The sequence below is a fragment of the Fulmarus glacialis genome, unplaced genomic scaffold, assembly GCF_000690835.1.
Source record: "Fulmarus glacialis isolate BGI_N327 unplaced genomic scaffold, ASM69083v1 scaffold4521, whole genome shotgun sequence".
NCBI lineage: Eukaryota > Metazoa > Chordata > Aves > Procellariiformes > Procellariidae > Fulmarus > Fulmarus glacialis.
In genome coordinates this window covers 1-26,278 of record NW_009190722.1, presented here as the reverse complement: position 1 = coordinate 26,278, position 26,278 = coordinate 1, and the positions used below count along the sequence as shown (strand labels likewise).

The 26,278-nt window shown below is 40.6% G+C and overlaps 1 protein-coding gene across 1 annotated transcript; it reads right to left on the bottom strand.

Moving 5' to 3' along the window:
* Positions 1–9,435: 9,435 nt before the first annotated feature.
* On the bottom strand, positions 9,436–21,992 carry LOC104071718 (PIN2/TERF1-interacting telomerase inhibitor 1-like; the record flags this gene model as incomplete). The annotated part of the gene is made up of 7 exons (XM_009586284.1): positions 21,965–21,992; positions 21,578–21,687; positions 19,182–19,274; positions 18,364–18,442; positions 14,624–14,716; positions 11,787–11,912; positions 9,436–9,506 (listed from the first exon to the last, which is right to left on the bottom strand). Coding segments are annotated over exons 1-7 (600 nt in total), but the record flags the coding sequence as incomplete, so codon positions are not given.
* Between the last annotated feature and the right edge of the window lie 4,286 nt (positions 21,993–26,278).

Sequence of the window (26,278 nt, the reverse complement as noted above, 5' to 3'; positions counted from 1 at the left end):
CCCACATCTAAGATTTTTACTCTATTATAAGATACAGTGGTCTAATGAATAATAATAAAAAAAAGCACCTGCAAGCTTCCACTTGACTGCAACAAGACATTTGTAGTAATGCCTGTTTCTCTAACTGCAAATATTCATTGCAAAACATACAAGTTGATTATTTTAAACAAAAATAGAAAATTGATCACATATCCTGTGAACTAGAAAGCATTTCCTAATTAGCATTAGCCTTTGACTAACTTGCAGTACTACAGTAACTTTCTTCTACTCCCAAGCTTACAGAAACTTCTGTAAAAAAGTATTGAGAATAAATAATTTTCTTTCAAGTATTGAAGTACTGACTGACATTTAAATTCTTCAATATTCTGGAAAATAGGATTTTAGGCCAGACAATATTTTTGATCTTCTCTTCATTTGTTAAAAAACAACCTGTAACACACAGGTGACATAGGATCTAGCTAGCCTGAGTTTGACTCTGCTGCTGTCAAAAACATGTCCCAGCACTCGGAAGAAATCAGCTCATGGTGAGAACAGAGCAGATTTAAAATAAACCCCAGCAAAACAGAAATAATAAGAAAGAACTAAATTATCAGAACTCTTCAACCCCGTGGATAGCCACACTTTTCACCATCTGTCCCCTCTACTATCCACGGTCAAATCATCCCTGGTCTTGTCCTTTTCAAGGGAACTTAAAGTTCAGTGTAAGGGCCCCCCAACGAAGTATTAGTGCTTAACTTCAGCTGAGGTAAGTGCGAGCTGGTCACCAAAACAGCCCTGGTGATTCTGGATCCTGGACATGAGCATTTTCTACCAGCAGGTTAAACTCATCTATGCAGAACCTTCTGGAGGTCCATCGCAGACTACAACTTATCTTCCACAGAAATTAATTATCATAGACAGCATCATCTTCTGCTCCAAAGCCAGAGCACACTTCAACTTGTCTTCACTAATACCCACTGGGTTCGTATACTGAAAGTCTGCCAAATCAAAACACTTGAATGCACAACCAATTTCCCCCAAGGAGAAAAAGAACAAACTACGCACAACAGACAGACGTCACATCCCTTAATCCAGTGCAGGGAAGAGTTCAGACACTGTTACGTGCATGGAAATTTCAGAATCTGTACAGTACAGTACCCAAACGCTTTCCAACTCAGCAAAACTCAAGTTTGCTCGAGCTGCCCTCCATGCCCTTTTCTGTTGCTTATTTCAGCTGTTAGACCCTTGCTTCCCTGCTCCCTCCTCTCAACAACAGACAATCTGGGTTTGCAATCAAAATCGGACAATATTCATCCACCAAATCTGAGGTCCTTCCCCAAAAGCATTCTGTGATAGAGGACAGCAAGCCATCATCATCAAGATATTGGCAACTGACAGATCATTTTAAAGATGATGCTAAAGCAAACGGAGCATGGAAGGTACCTACTAGCCCACTGCATAATCATTTTCTCATCATAATCTTTCTCTTTTCTTAACAGAGAGATACATGCCGTTATTAGCAGTTTGTCAAATTAGTGACATAAGTCAGCACATCACATTTGCCTGTGTGTGTATATATATATATATATATGGCAACAACGCAATTATTCAAAGGAAACACACTGGGATTGATGATAGTTTGCAGAGTGAGGTTTTAGGGAAAAATACAGACAATGGATTTCTTCACCTTGTCTTATTACTTTGAGAAAACTCAAATGAACCCAAATTAACTTTAAATTGCCAAACTTTTCAAACATGTCAGGCAGCTGAAGTGAGGTCAGAGAGAGGAGGGAGTACCTCATGCGCTCTCAAGGTTACCCTCATGGGGAGTTTACCATTAAGTCACACGCCAGCACTAGATATTTCTCCTGATTGGAGAGGAAAAATAGCAAATGCTCACAGCTGAAGAAAGAACAATTCAGTAGAGAAGCCGAAATACTGAATTGGAAGTGGAAAAGCTTCTTTGATTTTAAGCATTTTCTCAGGCTGAATCATTTATTTTGCTCCAACTTCTGGTTTGCTTAACCCATCTGAACCAACTAGCAATTTCATGGTCAGTTTGATGAGCCAAAATCAGAAGACACCCTTGGAGAAAAGTTAGACACCCTTTATAACTAAAGTTAGCAAAAATAAGACTGTGCTATGAACATCCAATCCTTCTGCAGGCTATTTGAGTGGATCCACCAGCCACCTTAGAGGGTAATAAAATGTATTCTACTCCCTGATTTCTGAGAGAGAACACATGCTGCAATTTTCCTCTCAATCCCACAGCAGTATTATTGCCACAAGATACCAATCCCAAATGCCATCTCACACTACCCCTAGTCCTCGCACACAGAGGAATAAGGATGGTGCAAAGGACCATCATCTTGGCTCTGTGCTACACCAGCAGAAGGAACGAGCATGCAGCATGCTCTTGCACCAGGACACCAGGGAAAGCAGGGCAGGTAGCAGCCTGCGAGATCAACTCGTTGTCAAGAACTTGCCCACCTGGCTTTAAAATCAACAGGAAGCCACCTGCTTAGTTCACACTTCCATATACAAATCCTGTTATGATAGGATCAAAAAATGTACTTTTCCTTGTTTTGAACTACTGCAGTGGAATTTTTTTTTTTTTTAAGAAAGCTCTTTGATCAGACAAATATTTTTAAAAGGAAAAACAAAACAAAGCCGTCCTATAAAAGCACAGGCCCATGACAAGGGCTGTTTGGGAGGAAAGGACTTCACATGACAAAAATAAGGTTAACTTCGTTCTCTAGTACCCGAGCCCATATTCTTAGGTACTGGCATGTTACTTTCTCATAGTATACACACAGTTAAAAAAAGAGAAAAAAAAAAGAAAAAAGAAAAAAAGCACAATTAGGATTTGTTTTGTGCACCCAGTGCACCCATTTAATCAGCTATGCCTAACATCATTGTTTTATGGTTCCTTACATGGTTACACTGCTTTAACCCTATTTATACACCCCATGTATAAGAGTGGTTCCGGACTACATTTTTACGCATGTCATTTAAAGCTGGATTTCCCCCCCTCCTTTTTTCCTTTTTTTTTTAAAACTCCCAGTGAAGAATCCCACTGGGGAACCATCTTTTCAGGATAAGGTGTTACAAGTATACACATGACAAAATTCAGCATATAGATGCCAAAAGCCAGTACTAACTGAATTGGGTAAGATGAAGTCTTTTACCAACACAGACTGCATCTTACTTCATATATTTTCCCCAGTTATTTCATTAGACCCATTTATGGATGTCAGCTTTGTTCATGCAGTGCCTGAGGACTGGACACGACCCCCTGAACAGTCTCAATATATTTAAATGACAAAAAGCTATGAGCCGTTCTGATTAGAGACCCACTCAATCTCAATACGAAGCCATGACAACGATTTCCCCTGACTGCCTCTTTGGTGGGGGAAAAAAACCCTTGAGGATTTTTTTTGCAATTCAGAAAACAGAACTACAATCGTAATAAAGTTTTGTTTGGGCTTTTCTTCTTGAAAACTTTCATAACCTAAAAACTCCCACAATGCAAAAAGCAAGGGCAGCAAAAATACTCCTCCAAAAATGCAGTGCAGCTTTCACACGAAGTGTAGTTAAAAAATGACTAAGTTTTCTTGATATATGAATTTGCGGGTAAACCATTTATCAATGACCTGTTTACCTGTGCAGCAGAGTCCCTCAAGCCGAGGGCCATGTCATTCCCCTTTGACTGATTAATTAGCCAATCAAGGGGTATTTTTCACTGTGAGGCATGATGGTTTATTCCAGCTAATGCATGGTCTCTAATGGTAACACATTAAAGCCAACTCGGCTCTTTAAGCCTATCAAAGTGACCAAAAGGGAAGGAGAGAAGATAAATCAAAAGAGCTCCCCCCAGTTTTGTTTCTGTTCCTAACAACCCCCCCAAGGAACTAATGCTAGAGGCAAGACTCTTCTCCAGTGAAGAAAGAAGAAAAAGCACCATTTCTTCCAGATTGGGAGATGTCTCCTGCTCTCCCTCTCTGCTGACATCTGAACAGCAATAATTTATCCTCAGTTGATTAACAAGGTGCTTATAGAATGGGCAACAAAACATCAATACTTTGCTCTTCCTCCTTTTATCAAAAGCACTACTAGGACACCATGCTGGGTAAAGTAATTTTTACCGGTGCTTCCTGGAACAACCTTATCTGCACAGAGCAGTATAAAAAATATGGCCCAAATTAACACCTTGAGCCTAATTCATTGTTTTTCTGACTTGTTGTATTCGGTGTTACAAGTTACCAGCTCAGAGCAACAGGATTTTAGATCTACTTTATGCTAGTCTGGGCTGCCAGAAGATTTGCTCTACCTGTACCACTCCTTTACACTGAAGGTGCATATAGCCTTTCAGCTGTATTGTCATGCTGTCCTTGTGAGTTTGTGTCACCAACCTGTACTGGCTGCTCCTCAAGCACGGGCAAAGGCCTCGTACTGCTAACTGCTGCCACAATCTGTTTTTGAGGAGGTTTTTTTTCTTCTTTTTTTCAGGAAATAATCCCTCTGGCTCTTAAAAGTCCATGGTATGCAGCAGAGCAAAACTGGAGAGGCCAAAGAAGTAACTGCAGTATTACAAAAGTAGTAAAAAGCCTTTGCTAATGGTAATTTTAATGTATTTAATTCAAAGAGTCACAAAGAAAAAACAAAAGGTGAGCACACAAACCTAATGATATCCTTTAATACCGATGCTGCAGAACACAGCGAGCTCCCATCAAAGTCAAGGAGAACTAAGCCGCTGTAAGCTGAGTGTTACCATTTCCTAGATCACGAGTCTAAAAATCTGTAGGGAGCAAGCCATGCCGGTCAAAGCAGCACTAGAGGCTGACAGAAACCTTTCTAATAAGAAGCAGGTTCCTGGGGATACCAAATGCGTAAAAGCACCATTATATTGTCTTGCAGACTCTGCCACTAGGTCACCAGCCTATTCCCACTAACCAACATTTAAAAAAACCCCAAAAACAAATGCAGCCTTCACAAGAACTGAATAGGTCAAGAGGGTTGAGCAGTAATCATGTGCTTACAAGAACATAGTCAGCTTTTGTACTGAGACAGAACATATTAGGAATATAACTTTTTGGATAGAATGCACCTCACTGTTACATGTCCCCTACGGTCAGTGAGGAAACAGGCATGTATCTCTAGTAAGGGTTCGCCTTCATACGTCTTTACCACCTTTGGAGACAGTGAACACATCTGTTTGAGCACCTGTGCCTCATCACTATGAAGGCAATCTGGAGAAGATGCCTAGATCTTCTACCAATAAAGTCAGGCGGGATTAAATCCCACCTTTTGTCACCTATGTTTTCATTTGCCTTGATTCTTGATAAAACGTTATATTCACTCTTCCCAATGACACACAACACATTACATACTTCTGTGCTGAAATGGTCATATACAGGAATAAGCACTGTGCGGTTCTAAATTTTAACCCCAGATCTGACAAACTCTGTATCCTGGGGATAATTATAATACCTAGGCACAAGACAGCACCTCTAAAAATGCAATTATTCTCTCTGACAATAAATGTATAATAAAAAAAGAAGGCAATATGTTAAAGACACTATCTCAGTGTTTTCCTACTGTCTTCCTCCAGCACACACTGACAGCAATTACATTTTTACTCTGATTTCTTAAGGAAGCAAAGTTTCCACAATCATTCTGCCCAGACATTTGTGTACACTATGCACTCCTTACTCTCCAGCAACTTTTTAAGCCAACCTAACGTAAGCGTAGAGATTTCAAAGATATTAAGACTCTAAAATATTTCACGACAACAGGCAGCTGGACAGAGAAGGCCAACAGATCAGCATGCACATGGACTGGGATTTCAGCATGAGCTCATCTCCTTTAGTCACACAGATTCCAAGCACAACACAACCACAGGAAACCAAGCTCCAGTACTGGAGCCACTCACAGAATGACTTGCTGGGAGATGTTTTACTTAAACCAATTCATCTTTGCCCATTCCAACAGGTCTAAAAGTGTTAAATTCATTTTCTTCTTGGCGTCACTTACTAAGGAGCTGGGATTTCCCTTAGGAGACTCTTCCACTGCCCTGCTGACATCACTGCGAGGAAGCCTGCTGAAGAGTAAGCTTGTGTCTTCCTTTTTCTAATTGAAGTTCTCATCCCCAGTACCATTCCTGGCTTTTGCCTACCCTGATTACTATCCCTTCCCTTCCTCTGTTCCTCCCTCCCCCCAACCCCCAGATATTTATAGACAGAGAGGTCATCTTTTTCTGCCTCTTTTTCTGAGATGAATGTATCCAGTTCCTCCACTCTCTCCTTCTAGGACATGCCCTCTAACCCCGTCGCCCATTTTACTAAATCCTTTTGGACTCTCTCCAGGTTTTTGATGTCCTTTTTCTGTTCTGCTTCTCAGTCCCAAATACCTCGTGCTAGCTGCAGTCTCCAAAGCAGAACGGTGAAAAACCTAAGTTAATTTTTAACTAATTTTTCTCTTCTGCAGTTTTTTGTTCCCCAACAGTGCTGGAAAAAGGAACAGAAAATTAATTTATACACTACCTCTGCAACAGAGACTTTTGTCACAGGTAAAAAAAAACAGACTAAACTTTCAACTTGCTTAAAAGTCACAATTGTGAAACCCACAAACATCAATATCCTGATTGGTATTTTGCAAAGAGAAAGTTGAGGTGAAGAGAATTACATCAGTTTACCCATAGCTTCAGTGAGCCCATGGCAGAGCCAGACTTTAATGGATTTTCAGTTATGTCCCTTAAGATTAGCCAACGTGCTTTTCTGATAAGTGCTGGGAAATGTAAGTCAGTCGAGGAAGTTCTGCAAAATGTGTCAGAAGACAATTTCCTGATTTTTAAAAAAAAAAAAAAAAAGTGAAAAAGCAACAGGGTGGATAGTTACATTTCTAACGACTAACACGGAAGAAATCACCACAAACTGGAGACTTTCGGGCTACTTGGATTAGGTGGTTTAGGGGAACTTACCCAGGTTTACATTCAAGTTACAAAAATTTGGAGGAAGCAGATTACTCATCAAATGGCCTGAGACATGGAAGTGAGATGGATGCAAAACATTCAGTTTTCTATGCATCTCAAACAGAGTTATTACAAACGCGCCAGCAAATCAGAACTACTCCCCCAGCCCCCAAAGGGAAATCAGTGCCAGAATCATGTTGTTCAGCAACCAAGTTGGGACTGTCTGTAACTCATTCCCAAATCCTCAGTCTCACTCAGGAGCATTTTCTACAGTGATAAGGCTTCATCAGGAAACACAGCTGGATGGAGGAAGGAAATTCTGAGAAGCAAAAAAAATAGTGGGGGTTCCAGGAAGTTCAACCAGATAGGAACTAATGGAATTTGTTTTTCTGTCTCCCCAGCTCCCAGTGTTCCTAAGCAAGTGAGAAAATCAGAGGGAAAGTGGGGGCAGAAAAAGTCTGGCAGATCTTACCCTGCAAAACAGGTCCTCACTGCAGGTCTCCAGAGAGCATCATAATTACAATTCAATATTTTTGATCACTTACTCTCCCTGGGAAAAACTGCAGACGTTTTCAATTTAGGTCCACTCTGAAGCCCAGCCATTGTTTTCTTCCCCCCGATTTTTGACTTGTATTTTTTTTTTTAAACAAAGGTCCCTGTGTAGTTTATTAAGGAGGTTTTAGTTGGACACATGATTTATCAAAAATAATTTTAAAAAAAAGTACCGTTATGTTTAACATTCAGGAGAATTAAAGGTTGCAACTGCCTATGATTAGTAACACATATCTCAGAACCATCAAAACAATAGCTTAAACTAGTATCTCGGTCTTACTACTTCTAGAGAAACTCCTTTCGACCCTTAGGGGCAAACAGCATTTCCTTCCATATCCTTTGCAATTCCACTCTTTTGCAATCTTTACAATCGTCTAGCTAACTCCCTCTTCCTTTGATAAGGTAGATAATCCAAATTTCAACATCCCCAATTACTGCAGTAGTGTCAGTGTGAAACAAGAGAAAAGATGCATTAGCCAGATCAGTCCTAGGCTACTGAGACAGTTAAAAAGTGAGTCTGAGATCAGCTCTACAGTTAAGACTGCTCAGACTAAGCTAGCACAAAACATCTGCCAAACACTACTCCACAAGTCAAGATCATAAAATGACTGCTAATGACTATACTAGAAGACTGAATACGACTAATTGGAACAGTGTTTCTGTGACATACCTGATTTGTTGAGACACCATTTATCACAGCAGCAGTTCAGAGGTTACATATTTTTGACAAGCACTTCAGAAGAGCCAGGATTATCTTGCTGGTCCAGAGACCATATCACTTAGCCTTGAGCCCTTCCACTAGTTTCCATTTGACCATAAGCACAGATGGAGTTTCCTGGGTTTTGCTTTTCCCCCCCCTTTTCCTAATCTTTAAGAACAGTTTGGTATAACACCAACCAACTAGCCAGACCTAGTGTGACAGTGCCGATGAGCACCAATGTAATGCCACTGCCAGGTCTACTACACATTAGGCCATTTATAGAAACAGAAAAGCTCAAAGGCAGTGGGTACAACAGCTCTTAGGAATAACCCGCTCAGATGAAAAACCTGGCCATAATGCCATCAGTGGCATATATCCTTAAACATTTCTATAACTTCCACTGTGTCTCTGATGCCTACAAAACTGCAAATGATCACCCAAGTGAGTCTGTTTACAGCGTAAGCGTTTTGTTATTCTAAAATGTTCCCATCTCCTGCTCTTTAAGTGATCTCTTTCATCCATCCACTGAATTTTGTCAGAGGCTTAAATGGGAGGCTTTAAGGGATGGAGACAGTAAAATTCAGTTGGACAAGGCCCTGAGCAACTTGATGTAGCTGACCCTGCTTTGAGCAGGGCGGTTGATCTGGAGACCTCAAGAGGTCTCCTCCAATCTCAGTAATTCTGTGATTCTACGAAAAGCAGTTCCTGCATCTTTCCATGAAGTTATACCCAAGATGATTCTGATCCTGGACTGAAACAACTAGAAATAGAGGAAAGAGAATTATGCTGAATATCTTTGTCAAAAGATGACAACTCTACTGCGAGCTGAGGACAGGTCATTCAATCCAAACCAAGTTTGTACTGAATGCTTCTCAAACTGCATCTCTGAAAAAAGAGGAATCTAATACCTCAGAAAGTGCCTTAAAGATAGGACTTCAAGCTACAGGATCAATACATTACAGGTACTTCCTTGTATCATCTCAGTTGCAACTACAGCTGGGAACCTGCAATCACATTAATAGAGACTAGCAGTTCTGGCACCTATGTAAGTATGGAAGCTGGTCTCATCTACTTTGAACAGGGACCACAGCATACAACTGTTACTAACGGTTGCAGGAGCTGCAATTAAAAGGGACTGCAGCCTACCACAGCCTGAAGGCATACCCAGGGCTCTGATGGACACCAGGACTCTTCCTACATTATCTCTACATAGAAACAGATAGGAACAACTCACTTCCAGGAGAATGACAGCACTTTCCTGCTCCTGTAGTGCGCTCTCTGCCACATCATGGAAATGCCCAGAGCCTAGGGATTTCAAAACAGAATGCAAACACACACAGAGAACAGTATTGCAAATCCTCATGGGGCAGTTCCATTTATGCCACCTTAAGGACCAGGCTCTGGAACATGACGGAAAGGGATCATGAGAGTTCATGGGTGCAATGAAATGAAATTGTTCAGAGCTGGAGGGCCTGAGCAATGCATTTTTTGTTCTGTGCGAACTCCACAGATCTCTGATCCATGAAGAAAAGGAGAGGGGAAAAAAAAACCCCAAAAAAAAGCAATTGTGCTGCCTCTGGCTTTCTCTCCGTGGCTGCTTAGCAGCAGACGGTAGTCAGAAGACGACAATGCAGCTCCAAATTACATTACCTCCTGCCTGTATTTGCATGTGGAAATCTGGGTGCTTAGCAGGGAACAGTCTGTGACTTTTTGCCAGAACCTTGACCCATTAGCTCAGTGTTCAGTGATGGGAAAGAGGAAATCTGCACAGTAGCCATCAGCCAACCACTGCATCGGTCAAGGAATTAGCAAAAGCATGCACAAACTTATACACTCTTCACAAGCAGCCATAAAGGCACCTGATCTGCAGTGTCTATCAACAAAAGAACAAATGCTTTGCAGGATTAAGTCCCAGAAGTAGCCACAGCGCTTTCTAAATTTATTTTTAGTTTCAAAAGATGCAGGACACGCAGAGAAAACAAGACCAACTATTTGGGACAACTCATGGGTGGCCAAAATCTACTCCCTTAACCACAGCACTGTTGATCTGCATTAAATCCCCGTTTGTCTTACTTCATATCGATCTGGCAGCAAAGGAGCTAAGAAGTAGACCCATAGCATATTTAGGTGATCAGAAGTGTTAATCAAGGGGGCTCCGACGGTGCAAGCTTACCTACAGCATTTGGGACCTCTAACCGCTCTCATGGACTTGAAGTCCCCAAATGCTTATTTCAAGACAGTTGTAAGTTAAGATGGGTTCTGTTGTGGCTGATGGCCTCCTCCCAAGATCTTACCTTTCAAGCCAAACCATGTGACTTGTAACAAAGGTTCAGACTGTTTTTCACAGTGGCAGACAAGACAGGACAGTTCTTAATTTGTTTAAATTTCTTCTAACCTCCCAGTTTAATTAACTGTAACTGTATTTTTGTAGTTTAGAGAACAGTACTTAGAAAACAGACTTGACATTTTTCTCTGTCCTCCCAATGACTTTAAAACCTACAGCAGATTCACTGAAATTGTAACACTATATGACATAATGGCAAGACCAAATCCTTCAAACTGTTCAATTCAAGACACCCCACTGAAGTATTATTTATTTTATAGTAAGAGTTTTTTCCAGTGAATAATCCCCAGTGGATCGCTCTTTGTTCTTCACAAGCTCCCTTGTCATTCCGCCTAGCATTTACACAGCTACAAACCTTGTATTACTTTCACTACTACCCAGGATCTCTTAGCACATTCTTCCCCCTGTCCCTCTCCTCCCAAAGTTCACAGTGGTCTACAGTGAAGTTACAGAGCAATTTTCAAGAGTACTGCACAATGAGCAAAGTGCGAAACACATACAGGGTATTTCAGAAATTTCCATTCAATTTGAGGCCCCATCTTTCCCTCTAACTACAAGAGACTTCAGAGACCTCTGAACTGACAGGGCAATTCTTGCTACATATTCATTTGTGCTTTTCCAGATGTTATCTTTTCCAAATAATTTTTCTGGATACATTAGTCATGTCGCAGTGTACGTCTGTTATTTTAGATACTGAAATAGCAGGTCTATTCTCTGCAAGTGTAAAATGCTAATGAATACACAAATAAAATAAATGCTATACAAACCTTGATCTCATTACACAAAGTTGGGGAAAAATCTTCTTATTAAGTATTTATCAGTGTTCAAGCCATCTTTGAATCCTTTGTTCAAAGATGAGCACGACTTTGCAGCTGCTCAGCCTCTCCCAATTCTTGTGAAAATAGGAGCAGTTTGTTGAGATTGGCCAGTTGCTACTGAATGTCAAATTTTGTTTTGGATATTTATGGATCAAGCAAAATTTATCTACTTTGCGAGGTATATTGCCTAACAAGTGTAAAATTAAAATACTGACATTTCCTAACTCCAAAGAAGTTACATCACAGTAATTCACAAAAACATGTATTAAATTCACTCTTATTTCCTAACGGTTCAGAGCACAGCCATCCACCTGCAGCCTTCACATAGAAACAACAGTAATTTCACAGGCAGAAGACCCCTTGCTTTTGATGGGCACGTAGTAATCTCATTAGCACAAAGACATTTAAATATGGTTTTGTTACAAGGGAAAATATGCAAGGAAACAAGAGAAAGGTGAAGCCTCTTGTTTACCTGTGTCTTCATACTCTTCTGTCGCTTCCCAAATATGCAGGACAGATCATCTTCACTGCGCGAAGAGAGATCCTTACCTGAAAAGGGTAAGGGGAGGTAAAAAGCACCACAATCTTCACATCTGGTGATGACAGGTACATTTTGATAACACAGACTGTGACCCACGGAGGTAGAGAAATTGTTTTTGGAGGTGAAAAAAAATCAGGAGAACTGAGTTAAAGACACTAAATGAAGGCTGACAATGGCTCCCTCATACAGTAGGAAATGTGTGTGTGTGGAGGGAAAGGCTGGTGAGGAGACAATCACAGCCTGCTGGTGCATGCCGACAGGGTAACATATAATAGCAGCTTGTTTCTCCCCCCCCGCTGATGCTGCAATTGTCATAGCAAGATGAGGGAAGCGGCCTGCACTACACTAAAGGGAAAAAAGAGTTGTAACCTCCTACATGCAAGAAAAGTTCAAGGAGAAACTGCACATCTTGGTATTCTCAGGAGAATTCCCTGTCTCTGACAGAGTTAGGGAGTTATAGGTGCTGTATACAGTGGAAAAAAAAAAATCCATCTCTACTCAGTGGGGGCTTTTCTTTGATTCATGAAATTGCTTCTGAAAAGCAAAACCTCCATCTCTGCAACACACTGGATTATTCCAACTTAAAACAATTTCAAGGGTGAAGCAAAGATTTCTGTGAGTTCCAGTAGGACCATTACTCTCACCTGACTGTTCTGTGGCTAGCTGAGTATGAGACATGGAGCAGGAGGGGGAAGAAAAAGGGGGTGATGTGATATTCTGAGATACTGGCAAAAGTTCAGCCGATTCCACAGTGCAGAAGCCTTTATGAGTTGTCCACAGCTTGTCTCAGAAAATTCTTTAAAAAAAGTTGGCAAAAGTTAAAGAAACAAAATTAGTCCAGATAGGCCAACTTATTAGGAGTCTGCTGGGGCCTTACTCCACCTGACTATCTGATTCCAAAATCACTGACCTCAAAATGAAACTAAGCACTTGTAAGGGACAAAAAAAAAAAAAACACCTGACTATTCCACCTGTTTCTTCTTTGCAGGATCCTTAACTGCCCACAGAGGGTAAGCAGACACATCAGCCTCGAAGAGAAAGTATTATCCAACTTTCTGGTGTCTCACTACATAGCCTCTAGTCCTTTCCCAAGCAAGCTGGATGAGACTGGTGGCTGTTTCCAGCTTTATCCTGGCCAAGGCTTGGAACATGAGACTTACATGTCTGCTGCTCCTCCTCTCACCCTATGCTTTCTTTCCATGCCTTCTCCCCAGCAAGTGTATCCCCCCCTCTTTTTGCATTCTCTAACAAAAACCCAACTCAGCTGACAGTCCAAATCTTTTGCAGCATCACAGTGGAACAGTTACTAGAAAAGCAATTGAAATCACTGTCTTAATCTCATATTGGTGTGTATTTCCCAGATGCAAACGTGGCTGCTAAGGCTATGTGGGGTGCCTATGTTCCTCCAGCAGCGAGGCTACAAAATAGCACCAGAAATGGAATTTTCTATCGTTGCTTTTGTGTGAGCTCGTCTTGTTTAGTCTAAAAGGAAGCAGGATTGGACTTGAACAACAAGGGCCACAACAATATTAGCCTTTCTCAAATAACTTTTCCTCTTTTCCTGAAAAAGGACAATTTCCCTGTTTTTTTTAAACCACAGAGGGTACAGTCAAACAGGGGCCTACCTTATAGAAATACCGCAGCCAAACAAATAAGGGATATTGTTAATATGAAAGCCTTGCTCCATATTTTACATGCTCAAAAGACCCTTCTTTTTTCTCTGTATTTAGTAAAAGGTTAAATCCAAATCAAAATAAATCCTCTTTGCTACTACCTCAAACAGGCCACAGCCTCTGTACTTGCAAGCCCTGAACCAATTTAATTGTTTAATGTCATAAAGTGGCACGGTCATGTTAACACGTTTGACTTCTAGGCTGAATTATTTAGTGAAAAAACCCGAACCTCAATATCAGAATTTGGCCTCTACTCACACGTCAATTACTTCTGGTTTAGCAGCGGCATTTGTTATCAGAAAACATTACAGAGTACATTTAAGTACAATAAATTAGCCATTCGTGGAAACCAATCCTATCCATACACTGAAACACATATATACAACACACCATGCGCACATGCATGTGTAAAACGGGAACGCAAGCAACAGAGAAATAGAGCAAGGGATCGAACAATGGTCAAGAGCCAAAACCAGGGATGGATGAAATAATGTCATCACTCTAAGAAAGAAAGAAATTACTAAACTCCATGAGTTCTTGATATAGTTTTTGTGGCCGCCAACCGCTGTCCTAATTTATCCAACAAAGCATCTGATAGATGTAAGAGGGCTTTCCTCTTCCTGCATTCAGGTTTAATCTGATCCCTGATCTTATCCACATGATCTCTTAGCAGGCTTTACTGGAGATTGCAGGGGATAGTGCGGTGCAGATGCCCAAGTAACTCTGTTATCACCTTTGCCTCCCCCTCCCATCCCCTGCCCACGCACAGATCACTCAGAATATTCACTGTTCCTTCATTCAGCTGATGGTTCCTTCAGACAGAAGATGTTTTATTCAAGAATATCAGCCTAAAGCCATCCAAAATTGTCCAAAATAAAGAGGAACAGCATATTATAGCTTTAAATAAGTTGCTGCAGGGGATGTTTCTAAACCAAGACTTCACCTCCAAATTTAGACCCCAGAAGGCAACAGATCACCTTGACACGTTTTTGGTTTTTTTTTCCTAATCTTGACTAGAGCTTATGAAACAACAAAACTCCTCTTACCTTTTGCAAACTTCATATAATGGACACGTTTCTTCAAAGATTTGGATTTTTCTTCGAGACTGAATGTTTTCTTCTGATTATTCACTGAGGACCCTGAAAAAAACCCCAGGTTCCAACCCTGTTAGTGGCACACTAACCACCAAATTCAAACATCAGTGTATTTAACTTTCTCTCTCAAAACCAAGTCTCAACAACATATCACAATATATTACTGAAGGAAGTATGGTATGTTTTGTCCGAGACATGTTACTGCTTGATTTTTTTTGCCACATCCCCTTCCCTTCCCATTTCCAATCTAATGTAATTTGAAAAGGCAGATACAGGTGCTCCAGGTCAAAGCCAAAGTCTAATTTAACACCATTTCTATGGTAATAAAAGAATAATAGGTCAGGGTTTATTGTGCTGTTCGTTACAAAATATCTCCAGTGCCAGAGTCTGAGAAAGATGTAAGAAATAGTACAAAATAAAATACTGAATCTGACTGGGTAGAAAGGAAAAAAAAAAAAAAAAAATCACAAAGACAGACTTACCACTTCTAACACTACACAAAGTGCCTCTATCTGGACATAGTCTGATACATCTGTGTAAGGAAATTAAACAGTGGCAGAGCTTTTCTGTCCCTGAGGCCAGCTAGAACGAATTGCCACATCCATATTATTTAATTTTCCTAGCTTCCAGAAGAGGGACTGCATCTAAACTGTCCCCTGGGAATGTCTCTGGGGTTGGCTAAGTCCCAAATTCACTCAGGAGTTTTTTGGGAGAATGTTAGCTTGTGCAGGTCAAAACCATGTGAAGAATTAGTCTAACTATTTAACAGTAGAGATATCAAGTTCCTGTGCTGTGGCAGGTTATTTTACTGATACAGACGTACTCTTTGCATCCACAGAGCCTGTTAATTTACGAGAGATTCTCAGAGGGAGGTAACCTGCTGTCCGGTTAGTAACTACTTTATTAGTCCTGTCCTGAAAAGAAATACGCACCACAGGATTCTCTGGTCTGTAGGTCTATAATAAGCTACTCTGGTGAGATAGTTTTTTTCCTCCCAGTGGCAACTGGGATGGGTAGGGAAATCAACCCATACCCTGAGGGCCAAGCTGAGTCACCTTTTTCATATGATCCCACCCCTGAAAGCTCTGCAGACCAAGCTTTTCTGACATTGGAATTACAGCACTTCACTGTTTGATAGGTAGTGACACCTGATGATAGAGTCATTGACCTAAAAGTGAAATCCGCAGCCTGCAGTGGGAGAGCTGACTCCCAGAAAGCAGTCTGAGATCTGCTCTTCCATTTACACAGTAAGCCCTAATGAGAAAAGGAAGAACCAGCAAACTCAGTTTTAGACAGAGTTTGCGGTCAACTTGAAAATCCTCAATAAAAAGGGTCTACAGGGAAAGTAAGCATCGCAACTAAAATATCCTGACCAGAGATGAGGCACATTGAGTCTGCTCTCCGATCCATTTGCACCGAAGGGAATATTACACAGCAAAGGATTTCCACAGGGCTTCCTCCTTTGCTTTATTCTTACAGCGAAAGGGGCAGCAGCACCGCCTTGTGCCTTCAAGGAGGAATTTCACAAACATGCTGGCACTTGCAATGGACAGGTAGGTACATCCCTGTGTCTTCTAGTGACTGGTAAATCCTCTGACAAACTGAGCAAGCACTGCAGGAATATTAACGTGCTTTTTAAAGCAATTTAGTCATAGCAATAAAGCCACGTGTCATTTCTATAGCAAATCTAATACAGATGAATATTCCAAAGCACCTTACGGACATGGCCAGCATGTCGTTGCCCCATTTTACGCACGGGAAAGGGACACAGTCATCACCACTTAGTATCCCAGCAAAAGAGCCAGAAATCAAAACTCCTCACTAGGTGCTCAGCTAGAAAAAAAGAAAAGAAAGCTAAAACTATGTACATCAAGGGTATTTGAATGTTGGCATACTAACCACTACGGGGCCCTTCCTTCCCGATCTCTAACTGCAATCCAACTCTGGCAACTACACCAGTTATTTAAGAACAATGAAGTTTTTCAGCTGACTTTTAATGCAATTTGAAACTGGATAATGGCCAATAATGTAACATTTGATCCTGTAGCACAGCTGCAGGCAGAGTTATCTGGATGAGTTTTGCCAGCTTAAACAATTGCCAAAAAAACAAGTTTCAGAGCAATGCTTGCTGTCTGCAAATCACCAAACGTGATTCTGACCGGGAATTTTCAACGTGCACTCAAATTTGTCCTCAGTGATTGAAAACTCTTGTCCCAGCTCCTAAAAAGACCAAGGAAAAATAACTGAGTAAAAGAGGGAGAAATACGGTTTTCAGGGGCCACTTTGCATAAGCACAGATGACCCAGGGAATACTGCACAGATTTTGGAACAAGATAGCCTTGCTCAATGAACCTGCCTCTGTGCTGACTCATTGTGTCCCTGGGCAAGTCATTTCAGCTCTCTGCTCATCAGCTTGCAGGTTTCCCACCAGTTACACCTAACTGATCTTCCCATGGCTCAAGTTGGAACTTGGGTAGGATTTAGTTATAAAGGTAGAAAGGAACTTTTGGAATTTCCCTACGATATGCTATTCTACCTCTTGAGGACTTTAACTACAGCACCTAGCACTGTGTGGCCTCAAACCATGATTAGGGCTCCAATGCACAAGGATAATTTACACAGGAACTAAAAAAACTGCATCAGGTTCAGAATTTTAATCCTAGTTCTCCAAGATTAGAAACCAAATTTGATCCTTCTTGCTAAGTGATCTTCCTGCTCTTTCTACCTTTCCTCTCCTAGAAAACCTTCTGTGCTCAAATGTTAAGAATGAATGAACGAACAGTTGCTAAATTCACTAAGCTGGCAATTCTGCCACTAGCAGTACGTGGACAGTGCTGTGTCCAAACAGAAGCCCTTGGTTTAACAACACTCCACACAGAGTGTGTTAGATATATGATCAAAGTTTAAACTTGAGTCTAACTAAAGGAGAGATGATAAACCACTTGATGTGTACAATTCCTTCTGTAAGCTCACACCCACTAGTTTTGAATAACTTCATTTTTACAAACCAAGGTCAAACTGTACAAAGCTTTTCAAAATTAAAAGACTTTATAAATAGCCCTTTTGGGAAAGTTGTGTAGTTTCCCCACTTGTTGCTCTACATCAGGGCTACAAAAATCACATTATACCACACTCAAAACAGAGATGCATAACCCTGAGTCAAAAGCTAAGAAGCAGCTCTCTGAGGACAGGAAAAGTAGGTATTTAAGAAACCACCAGAGCATGGAAGCCAGGTGTGACAGTTCATTAATAAAAGGAAGGCAAATGCATTGCAATGGTGAGTGATTGTGTTGTTAGCCTTCATACTGGCTCTGGTTGCTTTATAAAGAAACAAGCGCTGCTGTAGTACATCCCAGCAAAAGCTCCCCCATGTTGTTGTCCTGGATAAAACGAACAAGTTCAAAATTTTATGTTTGCTTTCCCCAACAAAAAGCCTTTAATAGAGGCCTGTCTGAGAGCAAAACCAATCTGCTGAGATCTACACATCCAGGCCGACAAACTTGAACATGGTCATGGATGGCAACATGTCCTTCAGCTCCCACTGATTTTGGGGGAGAAGGGGAAGAAGGGGGAGTTGTCAACCTCAGCAAGGATACTATCAGCAGCCCAAAGGGCCTCAGCTAGCCTTTTAAGACAAAGAATGGAAACTCTGCAAAGCTTCCAGCATCTGATTGAGAAAAGCATGAACCTACCTGTTTCACCCTGTCCATGGCAATCATTCAGTTCAGCCAGAAGCTGGTTGAAGTCATCCTGATGAGCAATCCAGTTGTCCTGTAAATATCACCCACATGAATACAAGGCAAAAGTTTTCAGAACTAACAGAAGTTTTGCTAAAACAGATACTAAGACTCTGCACTCTAAGAAGTAACTTAATCGTATATACTCAATCCTTGTTGGTGAGAGGGACCCTCAGAAGCTCCACAGGTGGCAACGCTAACAGCTCGCTACAGTCACTCCAAAGTGCAGAAATGGTAAAGGTTGTGTTTGTAAGTCCTTAACCAATGCTGAGCTGCTGTTGGCTCTGCGTGTCCCCTGTCTGCGCAAGATGTTTTCAAAAGTAGGCAGGAAATACTAGTGTGATTTTTTCGAGCAACAAAGTTACTTAAGATGTTGATTATGAGACAAGCACCTCGAGGATCACATTTTGCTCTGCCTAAATACCTAAACTCCAGTCAGAAAGGTGACCGTATCAGGAAGAGGGACAGAAGGCATAAAGCTAAGTTGGGCAGAAGACACAGGGAGAAAGCAAGTATTTCAGTTATTTGCTTGGAAGCAAAAGAATCTCTGAACAGCCTGCTCCCAGAATTCACTGTAACCTTTCCAAGCAGGTATTTACTCCTAAAACACCCAACAAAGCAGAACTAAACTCCAGGTCAAGAGTTTCTGTAGAGACATTCGTATCGGTACATGCTGCCACCAGATGTGACAACAGATTTCACTAACATCCCATTACAAAGATTGTGCCTTTGCTGAAATGGGAGCCACTTCCTTACCTGGGTCTATTGCTCACCTCGTGATTGATGGTTGCTCCTAACCCCAGCATGTTGTTTTTCACCTGAACCTTGATATGTTCTGTATTTCCTTGTTCCTGAGCCCCAAGACCCTAATGAGGATTTAAGGTTAAAAATGTAAGGATTTTACAGCAGTGACTAAGCAATTAGAGCTTTTGTACTGTAAGACAGTTTGCAATGAAATACAGCAAGAAAACTTACTATTTATTTCCTTGCCTGTAACTGAATTAATTCACAGGCATTAGCACACATGAGATATTAAATTTTTTTTAATTTACTACTTAAGCCTCCAGCAAAGTATTATAAACACTAAAATAGCAACAACATTAAGTAGTTGGGTGATTAATCAGGAAGCCACCTGACATTCCTAGGCAAGTCGAAAGTGTTTACAGTTTTAAAACAAGACACTACATAAAAAGAACATGCCTCTCACCAAAAATACCTCCGTCATTGGGAAGGCAGCTGCGTGACGGCTGTAAGACAGATGCCACATAGGATGTACAACACAGAACAAAGTTACATGGGAGGGAAGCGGTGGGGGGAGGATCACACTGGAGCTAGCAGGACATTAAGAACTTCTTCCATCTCATTCACACTCATAATTTGAGGAAGATATTGGAGCAAACATGTGTTGGGTTTGTCTATCCTAAAAACCGTAATCATTCAAACCTGGGAAGCAATCTTTAGGCCCAGTATTATCTTTTTCAATTGTATGATCAGGGGAAAAAAAAAGACAAAGCATTTGGTTTAAAACTTTATTCCTGGTATCTACCTGCTTTTTCCCTCATCTGTCACCAGTAACAAATCATCAGCTAAGTGTTTGGCTATAATAAACATGTACATGGTGGAGTAGTGAAGAAAAGCCCTGTGGATAGATCCTGGGCATATCTAATATTTGAAGCAATGAGGCATATTTGAAAAATGCTGTTGCTATTACAAATCCAGTACAGTTTATTTGGTCAGTGGGGTGGAAAATTTACCTTGAAACTTCTGCTAACCAAAAAGTATGGAAGCAAGCAGAACACTTGGCTACACATCCTGCCATGACCCAATTCCAATTCAACTAATAACAGGACTAGTGTAAGCAGCTTAATTTCACTGCACAGATGGGCTTTTGCCCATTAATTTGATCAAGCTAAGGTTCCATTTGTCTGAGTTTGTAGTGGAATGGAGACATAAATCCTTCTTGTACAGCTATAACTGTTGTAAAGGAAGATGCAGTAGCTCAAGTAGGAAACTTCTTGTTGTGAAGAAGATGGGGGGTGACAGACAGAAAACAACATGAGGCCTTCCTTTCACACCCTGACACAAACAGTGTTCATAATGGCAAAGATGTTATCTACGGTCAGAGAAGCTGACTGCCTAAAATACAATCAGAACATTTAACAGCATTTTTTCTACTCTGGTTTACATATCTATTTTAATCTTAGACACATAAAACACCTATGCATACAATTTACATAAAAAGACAGTACTCAAGCTCCATACTCTTAACAGTCTGGTCTAATGCCTAGTGAAACCAATGCCAGTTCCTTGACTTTAGCAGCCTTTGAATCAGGTACCACTGCTTGTTCGTGAAACTAGAGGCAGTTAGAAGCCACATTTATATGTGCTGACTGTAAGCCAACTGAGGCAACCGTAGGCTACACTGAGAAATCCAACAGTAGGCTTATTTTTCTAAGTTTTAATGCATTCACAGAATTGAGAGTGGTCCTATTTTTATTCCTCTTAAACAGGCTGGGAGAGGAGAAGGATTAAATAAATATCGTGGGGGGGTTTGCGTGCATTCATTTCATTAAACACGCTGACATGCAGGCCCAAATCTCAGCTTTGCTGAGGCACCTTTGTGGAAGTTAAACTGCTTTTAAGAGGCAGCTGAGATGTCTGCAGCTCTCTGCACTGACCTAGAGATTATTTTTAGCACCAGAAAACAGTCACCCCACACAGGTACAGGCTGGAGCTGGGAAGGAATACAGCTCACATAATGCTGCATTTTGGCCATTTAAGGAACAGATCAGAAGTAACCTTTAAAAACAGGTAAAAGATTAGAGCAGGTCCTGGAGTTGCTTTAAACAGTACCAAAAGCCAGAGAGAGAACTGAGGGCATAAAGGTAACTTAAAGCCTTTAACCATCACCTGATTTAACTTGCCAACTCCTGCTCTTCCTTAGGGATGTTACCTTGTCAAAGAGAGGGGAGAAAAACTGGAAAGCAAGACAGGCACAAGCAAGCAAGTACCTTTGTGACAAACTGTAAAAATCTAATATTGCTTAAATTCTCTGCACGCTTAAAAGAAAAAATCAAACAGAAATAACAAGGCTGTTTTAAACACTAAGATCAAGAGTTCCCCGGCAGTCATCCACCTTTCAGCTAGACAACTCTCCTTTAGATCATACCTTTCCTTTGGACCAGCCCATCTTTTCCAGCATCTTCTGGCCAAATTTAGATTCATCTTTACTCCAAGCGCTATTTCGTGGATCCACAGACCACTTCTGCCTTCTACGGGCTAGAGCAGGAAGGAAAAATTCAAACAGGCTCTATTTACATTTCCACAGTGTTCTTAGTATTTAATCAATTCAAGAAAAGCTTTTCATTGCAAAAAAAACCCAGAACTTATGCCAGACTAAACACGTTTTGGGGGTTTAATTTTACTAAACCTTATACTGCAAAAAAAGGCCAGTGAAAATGTTAATTATTAATGTGAAGAATGCCAAAGCAAAATTGCAATGGAAGTTCTCATCCTTAAGGACGGGCTGCAATTCAGGGAAGGCTTTAAGGATTACCATTTAGGTATACAGGCCTAAATTCCATATTTATTCCAACTTTGTTTTACATCTGGCTTCAACATGGAATCTGTAGGGGATAAGACTTCAGTGCTGGCTTTCCCAGTTCTGGACAATATCCACTGGCCAGTCTTCCTCTTAACCAGAACACAGTTTTAATATTTGCCTTCATAACAAAAGCCAAGTCAAAAATCAAACATAAGTGACCACAGAAATTGAATTACAGAACACAAACCGGTGGGATTTCAGCTTTTGGATTTGCCACAAAATTGTTTATTCGGAAACTGAAAAGTCACGGGAACTTACTGCAGGTGTTAAGAGATCCAAATAAGAATCAAGACTCCTTTGTCCTATGCAGACTACTAAAGAAACTACAGTCCCCCAGGCCCACATGCGTGCGCTTGCCTCTATCATCAGGAATAGCTTCATTGAAATCAAGGAAGAAAAGCTAGCACAGTTAACCAGTCACTTTAAGTGTGCGCCTAAACGTACGCAGGAAGACAACCTAAATAAACAAGACAAACAAAGAATGGGAGACAGGAAGATTACAAACTTCATTAAACACGATGGGAAATGGTGGATCAAAAATGACCGATTAACCCAAGGCCATACAAGGTCGGTGAGAAGCCAAGTCCACTGAGGCGCTTTCAACATAATCAGGAAGTCATCTTTCCCTGAAATGCAACACTTAGGATTTGGGCCAGAGGGACAGAATATTATAGGGATGTTTAATTCATTTTTTGCCCACTTTTATTTTGTTCTTAAAGAAGAACTAATACGGTCAGAATGCATGATGGTGGCTTTTTTAAACATACTTCCTAAGCTTTGAAGCTCAAAATAGGTGCTGTGTGGCAGCCCCATAAAAAGTAATAGTCTGATAAAGAATTTCATGAAACCCCAAACAGTCCATAAAAAAGATTTTACAGTAGGTTAAATGACTGAGCGCTGTGAGAGGAATCGACACAGCACTCGCTTGGCTCACTTCCCTGAGCCAACTTGTTTCCAACAGGCAGCCTTCAGAGAAGCATCTACTACAAGCCCTGCCTGTGCTGCTAAGGAGGTAAAGTGCCACTGTGGACTGTGATTTTAAGCGCCCAAGCAAATTAGGGTTCCCTGCTGCCCCACTGAGAACAAAAACCCTGGTGCCCTTAGCAACATGGCTCAGTTCACTCATTTATTGCCATCTCTGAAGCACTGACCTAGGAATTGGGGACAATTAACGTGCCTTGTCATCTTCCCTCAGCCAAGATGCAAATGATCTCTAAGAACCCAAGTTTCCAGTGGTTTGTGGGGGGAATCAATTAAAAAGCTATCAAGCTGGCAGCAAAAGCTAAGTCCCGTAAAAACAGGGAACACCTTGGCTGTTGCTTTTGTCTGTAGCTGACAGTGAAACAAACAACATAAAGGACAATAAAAAGAAGCAATTTAATAGAGGTTATGCTGCCCAGCTGAGCAGCAGCCCTCCTTTTCAATCATATTTCTTAATTTGTCCCTTCGTTAAAAATCTCTCGATTAACATCAACTTTCCCTCACTGAGTCACCAAAAACTAACTGTTCAATGCCTTTTTTTAAATCTAACTATAACAACATTTTACGTATGCCCATATTCTGTTATGCTCTCTGTAACCAGCTCCCCAGGTGGTGACTTTGCAAATCCCAAGAAATTAAATTCAATGCAATTCTTACAGTTGTAAAGCTGCCATATGTATCTAAGGATTTGTCTACAGTAGAGGTAATCCATGTCAACTGAATGTGTGAATTTAAATGAACTTCCAAATTGAGTTGTTTGATGTAGTTCAACTAATCCACTTTAAAAGTTAATTTCTATTAATTTTCCTGAATAGCTCTCTGTAGAGAAGCCTTAAGATGTTTTACATCTTAAGGACCTTGGTAACAAAACACAAGGGCACCTAATACAGAGATTTCTCAAGCATGAAATTTTAAGAGCCCTTCCCATTTCCAGCACTTTTAATCCAAGTATTTCAAACATCATAACTACTGTTATGAGATTAATCCTCATATTTCTGCCAGGTTACCATATTTGAAAATAAGACTCTGTTAAGTTAGATGCAGGAAAATAAAGAAACTTGCTTACATCTTTAGAGAAGTATTTAAGCAAGCCAGGAACAACTTCATGCCACACACAGCAACCATAAAATCATCTCTCCTTTCCAAACAAACAACAAAAAGACGTTTCATCAACAATTTATCAGAAATGTTTGTTCACGATATCTTAAGAGCAAGAAAGGAAACAACATACTATCTTCCAGCTAAAAAATTCAGCTCAGAAGTTAACGCCAATCTTCTGGGCTGCTCATAAAATGATGCTAGAGATAGTAATGCAACTCTGGGCAAGCAGCACCATCCAGTGGAGAGAAGCGTCATTTCTTTAGACACTTCACTCAGACACCCTACGATTAGAAAAAGATCAATTACTAAACCCTTTTACCAAGACTAGTTCTGTGCCTGGAGCATGTGTTTAGCTATCATTTCTGAAAAGCTCCCATCAGTTCCCATCCAAACGCCTGCTGTGTGCCCATATATGGCGATAACACAGAGAATAATAAACAGGTTAAATTTCTCCAATGAATGGAAAAAAATATACTACCCACAGAAGGGATTTTATTTTTAATCCAAGCTATGAAACCCATTGTTAACATATACATTTTTTTCCTGATAAGCACCAGTAAGACAGACAGTTAAGCAAAGTTTATTAAAAGTTAAAAAGAGTTAAAAATAAGTGAAAAATAAAAGCTAACTCTTTGGCCACTTCTATAGTTGATACTTTTTAAAAATTCACACTACACGAGCATAGAATGATCGAGTTTGTCCTTTCCCAGTTTAGTTCACGGCATCACAAAAGTTGGAAGGACCTCTCGAGATCATCTACTTCAAGCCCCTGCTTAAGCAGGTCGTCCAGGATTGTGTCCAGCTCTGAATATCTCCACAGGCTGATACTCCACAGCCTCTCTGAGTAATTTGTTCCAGCGTTTGGCCACCCTCACAGTAAAAAAAAAATGGAATTTCTTGTGTTTCAATTTGCACTCGCTGCTTCTTGTCCTGTCACTGGGTACCACTGAAAAGTTATTTTAAGTCCCTGAAATGCATGTGCTTTCACAGCTGTAGTAAAACCAATTAACCCCTCAAAACTTTTTTTTAGGATGAATATTAATAAGAGCGTCAGAACTTGATCCAGAACTGCAAACAAAAACGCAGATGTGTAACATGGCTTCACAATTATAACTGCAGCTGAAGCTGATGAACAAAGGCATACAACTCTGCAAAGGTTGCTCTCGGCAATTAGATTTGTTTTTTTAAGGCAACTGATTTCAGAATTTCCTACAGTTAAGTGAACTTAACACAGCATTACACTACTGAAATGTGAAGTGTTGAATTAAAATAATTAACAAATTCTGAAAAATGGTACCTACAAAGTTTACATCTAAAATAATCAGAAAATTACATATGTAAATGCAATTTTGTTTTCCTCAATTCACACCTGTATTTTCCACTGGAAACCATATTTTCTAATTAGTCATTATACTTAAGTCCATCTTTCCTGCAGTCAAGCAAACAAATTCATTAGACCTTGTGCTCTCACGTTAAGGGTGTCCTGACTCCAGTAAGTTTACCGAAACCACCTAAGGACATTAACGGTACTCAGACAGAAGTATATTAGTCCTGTTACATAAAAATTTACAGCTGAGAAGTTTAGTCTTTCTTCTCATATACATTTTTACATTTACTAGAAAAGGCTGTTTTACAGGAATGCATCTTTAACTTGGAAGAGAAGGCAGCAAAAGTTTTTGGTTCCCACTTTGACCAGCCCCGAGAGAGTTCTGTTTCCTGAACTGAAAAGCTTTACCTGAGAAAGAATTATCACTCAGGATATTCACCCAATGTTTTAATCAATTCTTTTAGATATGGGGAGCCCAAGTCCTCAATCACCTCAGAGGTAAGAGCGAAGCTCAGTTTGATTCCAGTATCAGGAAAAGGTTAAACAAAATTACCAGACTACATATAATAAAACCTTCAAAAATGATTCACTCAGCAACACAAAAGGCGTCAGACAACCACATGGCCTTACCCCGAGTTCTCCCCGGGTGGTCAGTGGATTTACTTGCCTTTTCTGAAGCACCTGCCTAAAAATCCTTCACATCCCACTCCCACCTTTCCCAACCCTTTCAGAATTTAGCTGACCTCCGAGGTTCCCTGTACAAACAAGAGGCAGAGCTATGTTCAAACACCAATCCCGGGGGCGATCAAAAGACCAATGCCTACACACACACGGCTCCGCCGACTCCTGCTCGGCTG